This window comes from Etheostoma spectabile, chromosome 3 (assembly GCF_008692095.1).
Source record: "Etheostoma spectabile isolate EspeVRDwgs_2016 chromosome 3, UIUC_Espe_1.0, whole genome shotgun sequence".
NCBI classification, from domain to species: domain Eukaryota; kingdom Metazoa; phylum Chordata; class Actinopteri; order Perciformes; family Percidae; genus Etheostoma; species Etheostoma spectabile.
In genome coordinates, this window is record NC_045735.1 from 5880684 (window position 1) to 5888828 (window position 8145).

The 8145-nt window shown below is 38.6% G+C and overlaps 2 protein-coding genes across 2 annotated transcripts in view; both read left to right on the plus strand.

Annotated features, from left to right (window-relative positions):
• The window catches only part of serpine2 (serpin peptidase inhibitor, clade E (nexin, plasminogen activator inhibitor type 1), member 2), a 9430-nt gene extending 5351 nt beyond the window's left edge, over positions 1 to 4079 (plus strand). The window contains exons 5-9 of the mRNA XM_032505144.1: positions 1850 to 2048; positions 2136 to 2233; positions 2870 to 2956; positions 3128 to 3211; positions 3488 to 4079. Of these exons, the coding sequence (XP_032361035.1) occupies positions 1850 to 2048; positions 2136 to 2233; positions 2870 to 2956; positions 3128 to 3211; positions 3488 to 3525 (506 nt within the window). The 3' untranslated portion in view covers positions 3526 to 4079. The remainder of the gene's footprint in view (positions 1 to 1849; positions 2049 to 2135; positions 2234 to 2869; positions 2957 to 3127; positions 3212 to 3487) is intronic.
• Positions 4080 to 4596: 517 nt separating this feature from the next.
• Positions 4597 to 8145, plus strand: part of wdfy1 (WD repeat and FYVE domain containing 1) — a 14358-nt gene continuing 10809 nt past the window's right edge. Inside the window, exons 1-4 of the mRNA XM_032505060.1 lie at positions 4597 to 5065; positions 7113 to 7180; positions 7360 to 7433; positions 7644 to 7698. Coding sequence (XP_032360951.1) covers positions 4929 to 5065; positions 7113 to 7180; positions 7360 to 7433; positions 7644 to 7698 — 334 coding nt within the window. The 5' untranslated portion in view covers positions 4597 to 4928. The remainder of the gene's footprint in view (positions 5066 to 7112; positions 7181 to 7359; positions 7434 to 7643; positions 7699 to 8145) is intronic.

The window sequence follows — 8145 nt, forward strand, 5'->3', positions numbered from 1 at the left end:
CGCCTCTTTGCTGAAACTAACAACCTGTTCAAGATAGCCTGTTGCTTTGCTAAGATAAAACATCTGCTGACTAGGTAGGTCATTTCTTTTTTCGACCGCTTTTTTTTTTTAAAAACAGCATTACATCTTTAAGCCATTGTGCTACAGTGGGTGGGGCGCTTGATTTCCAATTTAGTAAAATCTGCCTATGTGCCAGTAAAGAGACAAATGCTATGATGTTGAGTTGTTTTCACGTCAAGTTTGTTCCTTTATCTGGTACACCAAATATAGCACATGGTTCTGAAGTTGTCCCAAGCCCTTCAGACTAGGGCTGCACAATATTAGGAAAACATCTAATTGCAATTATTTTGACTGATATTGCGAAATGATTCACATTATTAGAGGGAATGATCCTTCTTGTATCATTCTCATTTTCATTGAAAAATATAATATTTGTAGGCCGGGACATCTCTGCAGCACCACAGTACTTTATTTTAGATTGGTTTGACATATATTATGCCTTTTAAAAAATATTGCACCTCCCTGAGATTTGGATATTGCACTAGTTGGATATTGCAATTTCAATAAAATTGCAATTTATTGTACAGCCCTACAGACAATACATCAAATATAGTTGACCAGTATCCTGCTAGTTTATGGCATGACCAAAACTTATGTGTCAAGTCAACTACCTTAACATGACATCTTACACATTTGCTATCCACATTGGGATGAGATGAGGATATCTTAGCTCTACACCAGTGTAGGCAATAAACAACCTCACATTGAATTAGACCCAGTCTTGCACAGGATGTGATGCTGTTCACTCTTGTTAGTACCTTAGTACATACATCTTCTGAGATTTCAGTTCCAAGTTCCTTTTCCCACACAGTTTTGAGCTTGTCTATCTTAACCTCATCAAGTAACACAATCATTGAATAGGAATGTGCTGTGAAACCTTTCAACCCAGTAGGAACTTTTAACAGTGAGTCCACTAGGGACCTTTCCGGGAGAGAAGGAAATTGTGAGCCATGGCTCTTAGCAAATTGGCGAGCTTGAAAGTAGCAAAAGTCAGTTTGTTGAAGGTCATACTTGGATTGGAACTCAAGGCGTTGAAACTAGAAAATATCCCATTCCTGTAAAGATCACTATATATTTAGATCCCTTTCCTATGCCATCCTGCAAAAGGCCTGGTCTAATTTGGCAGGTAAAACGTGTGATTGTTACACAGCGGGCTCTGAATCAAAAATGTTCCCCTCGTGTTAGTATGCCCTCTAAACTGAGTCTATATTCTGAGAGTGGAGATGAACAGGGAGTCTAGATGAGACCAGAGCATGCAGAGAGGTCGACATGCATGACTTGCACTCCAACTCGCACCAGTCTGTATCTGGAGATTGCACCCAGATATGTTATTTTGTAGACGTGTGCCGCCCAGTAATAGCTCCGAAAATTAGGGAGGGCCAACCCACCTACTGCTCTTGGTTTCTGGAGTTAAGTCTTTACCTATCCTAGGAGTCTTACCATTCCATATGAATTTTGAAATTCATGTATCTATCTGATGGAAAAAGGATTTTGATAAGAAGAAAGGGAGACATTGAAACAAAAATAGAAACTTGGGTAGATAAGTCATTTCTGAGGAAGAATCTGTCTGTTGTCAGGAAATTATGCATTTTCCGTTTCTAGTTTGTTTATACTAAATCCAGATTCAGAGCTGTGTCACCCACAACAGCCCATCCTGGTAAAATGGATAGATGGATAGCATCACACAAATAATGTGACATTTTATAAGGCTTGACTCAAGTTTCATCCATATCACCATCACCAGACCTTTGAAACAATTAACCCTTAACCCCTCTTCTTTTCCTGCCAGGCATAGCCACCACACCTCAGGGACTGAAATATAAGGTAATTGAGCTGCCCTATCACGGCAACACGATCAGCATGGTGATAGTTGTGCCCTCTGAAGAGGACACACCTCTGTCCCGTGTCATCCCACACATCAGCACAGCCACAGTGCAGAGTTGGTCCAAACTGATGCACATGAGAAAAGTCCGCCTGCTCATCCCCAAGTAAGACACACACGTACAGCAGTTGCTCTTAAAACTTCTTTGACTGAATGTGTCAGTAACACTGTGTGCGTGTGTGTTTGCGTGTAGGTTTACTGCTGATGCGGAGGTAGATCTGGAAGCCCCCTTGTCAGCACTGGGAATAACAGACATGTTCAGTCAGGACAAAGCTGACTTCAGACACCTCAGTGAGTCAGTCTTCTGCCTCAAAGTATTTACAACAAGTTTATTTGGATATGAGGAAAGCTTGAAAATATGAAAGCATTGTTGGCTGTTTACTTCCAGAGCTAGAGCTAGCTGTCCAGTGTTACATTTTTTTCTTGCCCTCATCTCCTCCCTGGGTGATGGAATGTAAGGAGCTCCAAATGTAATGCTCTATTGCCATCATGTGGTGTAAGCTGCAAATCCGTTCATAGGATTACTCCAGGAAAAAATCATTCAGACAGCATTCTAGCTCCTGCAGTGACCTTTTTATAAGTTAAGATGCATTTTATCACCAACAGTTTACAAATGTCACTGTCCTTGGACTCATTACAGATAAGCAGCTAAGCTTCTTTTATTATTTTAGCCGCCCAGTTATAAAACAAGAATATAGAAAAATAATAGGACCTTTTAAAGAGTTTTTGTAAGAGGTTTAGTTCACTAATGCTATTGATTACTTGTATATTATTATAAAGTAACTCCATCATACCCATAAAGCTGCATCTGGACAGCATTGGCCGATCAATATTCTACTGATAATAAAAAGCAATGATGGCTTGGCATGTCTGTAAACTGACATACTGTATGTGTCTAAAGCTTATTAACAGTTATTGTTGTCTCAGGTGCTCAGCCTGTGCATGTATCCAAGGCGCTCCAGAAAGCCAAGGTTGTGGTGAATGAAGATGGAACAAAAGCAGCAGCTGCCACTAGTGAGTATTTGTTCTGTGAGCTTTGTCTTTAGACTCAAATGTTTTGCCAAACACAAAGCTGTAAGTTAATGAGAATGTTCTATGTAACGGTTGATAACATACTATTGTGCATTAACCTATGCTGTAATAATTTCAGACATGTTTTCACAATGTGTTTGCTTTTGTGTTTAGCTGCCATTTTGCTGGCTCGATCCTCTCCACCTTGGGTTACAGTGGACAGACCTTTCCTATTCCTCATCAGGCATAACCCAACAGGTAAAGTCTTGTATTTTCATCAGGATTCACCATTAAAGGTTATATTTATAGGTTTTGTGTATGGATAAGATCTAACATTTGTGCCACTACATGAGAAATGAACTAGATGCATTACCAATATGGGAATTAATCACCACTGTAAGGTGTAGGGACCAGGTAACCCAATCCATCAATCAATGAATAAATTACTCTTATTTCAACTCAAGAAACACTGAGGTTGCCCTCATTTAGAAAGCAATGCTTGACTATAATGAGTTCTCCCCGTCTCTGTCCCAGGTACTATTCTCTTTATGGGCCAGATCAACCAGCCGTGAGCCCAGCCATCACTGGCCAGCCCCTGGTAGCATCATAGGCCGGCACGGGAAATGCCTCTACACTGCCATGCATGAGCACACACACACACACACACACACACACACACACACTTTGCTGTAGACTAATGTACAGTGTGGACATATGTTATTTGTTTTAAATATTGCTTTTATGCTACCTGTTTTCTGTAATGCATAACATGCTTTATAAAAATGTTTTGCAGACTAAATTTTCCAGCTGTTTAAAACATTTTTTTTATACTTTTTGAATTTATTACATTTTTAAGACTTTGGATGTCAGTTGTGTATTTTCTCAACGCTGGAGTAGGATGATAATTGTATTTATGATTTCCCAGTTTCAGTTTAAAGGTTCTCCTCCTCAAGTCATGTCACTCCAGCCTGTTCTAAGTTTTACTCCTAAGTTTTGGCAATGTACATCCCATCTTGAATGTTTGCATTCAGCTACTTTACAATATTTTTTTCTCCCTCACTGAGGAAATCTTCTGTTGTACTTGCTTCATATTTGATCAAATAAATTCACATATTTATAACATCAATGCTTTTGTCTTATTTATTGATTGATGGTGATTTGGGCACTGCTTTAACAACATCAACCTACCTGGTCTATGAATTTGTACACGAGGGGCTTTTATTTCCTTGGGGCTGCATTTTGGTTTTTTTTACCTCTTTGCCAGGGACTTGCAAAGACATTTTTTTGCTAAACACATCTAACATACATATAGGATAGAATGTAAATTAAATAATACATTCATAAATTGTGATCTTACATAATCAAAACAGCCTGGCCATTGATCACGCACTCGAAGAACTGCCACTCACAGTAGATTCTCTTTATCTGGCCTTTTTCTGTAAACCCTAGAGATGGTTGTGCATGACAATCCCAGTAGATCAGCAACATGGATGTATTATCAGCAGTTACCAGAAACCCGCAGTTTCTCAAATACTCAGACCTGCCTTCTGGCACCAACAACAATATCACCTTCAAAGTCTCTGTAATCACATTTCTTCTCCCTTTTGATGCTTGGGTTTGTCTACATGACTAAATGCATGGAGTTGCTGCCACGTGATTGGCTCATTATATATTTGCCATTTCGGACACAACTGTGGTGGCAATTGCATGTCGCGTTTATCTTGATACGGTTTTCTTTACTGATAAATGGTGCTTTACAAAACTTTAGAGATCCGTTAATGCCCTGTGGCACGTCTGGCCCACTTGCCTTGTAGGTAACGTGCATCTGGCGAAACTAAATTCTCGCTCATTTCCCATTCTTGCAGACATTACGGTAATCCTGACAGCGGCTCAGGGTGTCAGCTGGTCCTCCTTCACTGTCGAGAGAGTAGGAAAATCCACTGAAGGAAAACACTGCTGGATACTTAGCTAAACCATGGCTGCGGAGATTCATTCGAGGCCCCAGACCGCTAGACCGATTCTTTTAAACAAGATCGAGGGCCACTCAGACGCTGTCAATGCAGCAGTTTTAATACCAAAGGAAGATGGAGTGATCACGGTCAGCGAGGACAGGTGAGTTTTGCCAAACAGGCTAATCACAGCCTCACGGCAGTAGCTAGCGGGCTCGGTCTATTTGCTGGCCATTACACTCTTAATTCATGGTGCACTGGTTGAAGAAGGACAAAACAAAAGGAGAAGAAACGACAGTTTAGAATGGAATGTTTTGGTTGGGATATTCCATAATGGAACCAAGGTTAGCGAACAAGGGTGTGGGGCTAGAAATCCATCAAGAAAGAGTCCTTTTCGTAATACATCCGCCATCAAACAATCAACCATTATAATAAATGGTTATAAAACACTTGGTTTCATTCCATAACGTCGGGCTTTACGACTCAATAATGCTGTATAAAACATTACGATGTGTTTGGCTATATCGACTTAACAGCTAATGTTAGCTGGTTAGCTAGCTAGCTAGCTAGCTAGCTTTTTAGCTATTGTAGCTAAACATTACTTTGTATTTTGGATGGACCTTGTAATAAAAGTACATTTACTGCCCGCTCTTTGATTTGATGAAAACAATAATAACCATCCTCTGCCCAGCAGATGGACCCCCTCAGCCGGACAGACACTTTAGGGAGTCCCCTAAAAAGTGTTAGGGGACTTTTTTACCCATATCATGGACTATTACACCTGAACCTTTGTGCTTATTATACATACTACGAACTTTTGGACATGCCAATATCAATATTTTTGTACACAAAATTTTACAGGCCACCTCATTTATCTTACTAAAACCGTTATATTGTACAAATTTCTTATTTTGTTGTCTTTTTACATACTACAAACGAATATTTTATCCTGTATTTATATCCTTATCTGTAGCAGTAGGCCACTGTGCCTTGTTGTTGATTCCCTTTTTAAGATGTCTATTGTAAGCCATTAATACACCATGGATAATTCATTGCAAGTGAAAACCTACTTTGGCAAAAAAAAGTGATTTAGTTTTAAAGTAGTTTGTTTATTAATCTTATTTACAAGTTGCTTCGTAATGTCTGGCATCTAAAGCCACACACAATGTAATACATACAATACCTTTAGTACACATGACATTGTGACAACCTGGGTAACGTTACAATAGGAAAACCTTTTGTTTTGGAGTTCATGAATGGTTTAACACATAAATGTAATAGCGTATTTTTAACAACACCTAAAGGCAGCAGTGCCACTACAATCTGACAGATCTTCACTTGTTCTCACTCTCCTTTACATTCACCGAGTTATAAGTAATGTTAGGGCTGTTCTGCTTGGTTACAAGTGTGAAGAAGCATCATCACCATTAAAAGATAAAGGAACTTAGTATCTTAAATATGATGCAGTTCCCATCAAAATCTAACCCACTTGCTATTCAAAAGGGAAGTTGTGGGGCGATGATGCAGCAGTCTAACTTCCAGGTTTCTTGATGAAACTAGACTGGACAGAGGCTGCTTAATACTGGAATAGAAGTAAAACCTTAAACTTGCATCCTTAAAGGTTTGCAGAAGCTTATTTTATATGCACCTGAACTGAAAACATAATATTGTTTTCAAAAGCATACAACACTATATTATCTTGTAAAGTTATCCAGTTTTTAAATTTCATATTTTGGGGGCATACTAAAATGTGTACTGTTAATTATTAAAATACACAACAACTATTGTAAGAATAATGATCAAATGAGCATCAAAAGTGCATTTTGGTATATACAACACAGTTTTGCCACCCTACCCCTTCCAGTGCTGTTTTGTGAACAGAATCAAGCATTGTTTATAAAGAGTATTAGGGTTGGTTTTCCAGAAGAGGATTAAGCCTAGTCCTAGATGAGAGCTCTCTTCAGTGTATATTTCCGTTGTGTATTTCCAATGATAAAAAGTCTTAATTTTACATAAAGTAATAGTATACATTGTTTGTATGGACCTACCCTGCAGTTATATACAAACAATACAAAGTAAAACATTAGAAATGCACTTTCAGTTCTGTATATCAAAAATTGACCTTCATTACGCAAAATAGCCTGCAGAAGGACCCCTTGAAAAAACATTGGAGCGTGCTTTGAATGTGATGTTTTGACATTTGCCTTCAGGACTATCCGAGTTTGGCTGAAAAGAGACAGCGGTCAGTACTGGCCAAGTATCTACCACACAGTCTCCTGTAAGTAAGACTACATTGCTTTGCTGTGAAAATAAGTGTGCATGTACATGCTTATCTGTGTTAGGTAAAAAGCCCTTTTAATAATTTTTGACTTCATTACAATGCACACCCCTCTACAACATGGCATGTGTATAGGGACTTCCCCGCTCATGATCAATGTCTACTTCTTTCTCCTTAAGCTCCATGCTCTTGCATGTCGTACCACCATGACAGCAGACGCATCTTTATAGGCCAGGACAATGGAGCTGTTGTGGTGAGTAAGGCTAACTCAAACAAATGGCTTCATATTCTTGCTCCAGGCTCGCTCTTTTGGTTGTTCAAACAATCTAGTTTAAAAAAAAATGACCTGCATAACTGGTTTTAAAAAGGTTCAATATTTGCACTCGTCAAAATGCCTCTGAGGGAAGGATAGTTGTTTGATTTAAAACAAATGTTTTTTTCCGTCTGTTTGCTTTCCTTCCAGGAGTTTCTTATCTCTGAAGACTTCAACAAGATGAACCATGTAAAAACATATCCGGGTAAGATTAGCAGGCATAACTTGAATCCAGTTCAGCAACAAATGGACATCGGGCAGAGTTGTAATTCCTTGATTAGTCATTTGATACAAAAATAATCAACAGTTTTTAAATAATTGATCATAACAATTGTTTCAGTCACTTTTCAAGCAAAGATGATGAAAAATGCTGGTGGAAAAAAAAACATAATTTGGTTTCAGTTTATCAAATGAATGAATTTGCTGCTTTTCTTTCATCATTGTAAAGCAAATATCTTTGGGTTTTGGACTTTTTAATCAAACAAAACAAGACACTGTCGCCCTGTGCTCGGGGAACTTTTTCACAATTTTCTAAACATTTCATCGACAGAACTATTAATCAAGAACATCTGCAGATTAATTGAAAATGAAAATAATAGTAAATTGCAGCCCTAGCTATTTATATCCTTTTTTTTTTTAACTCCCATCCAAG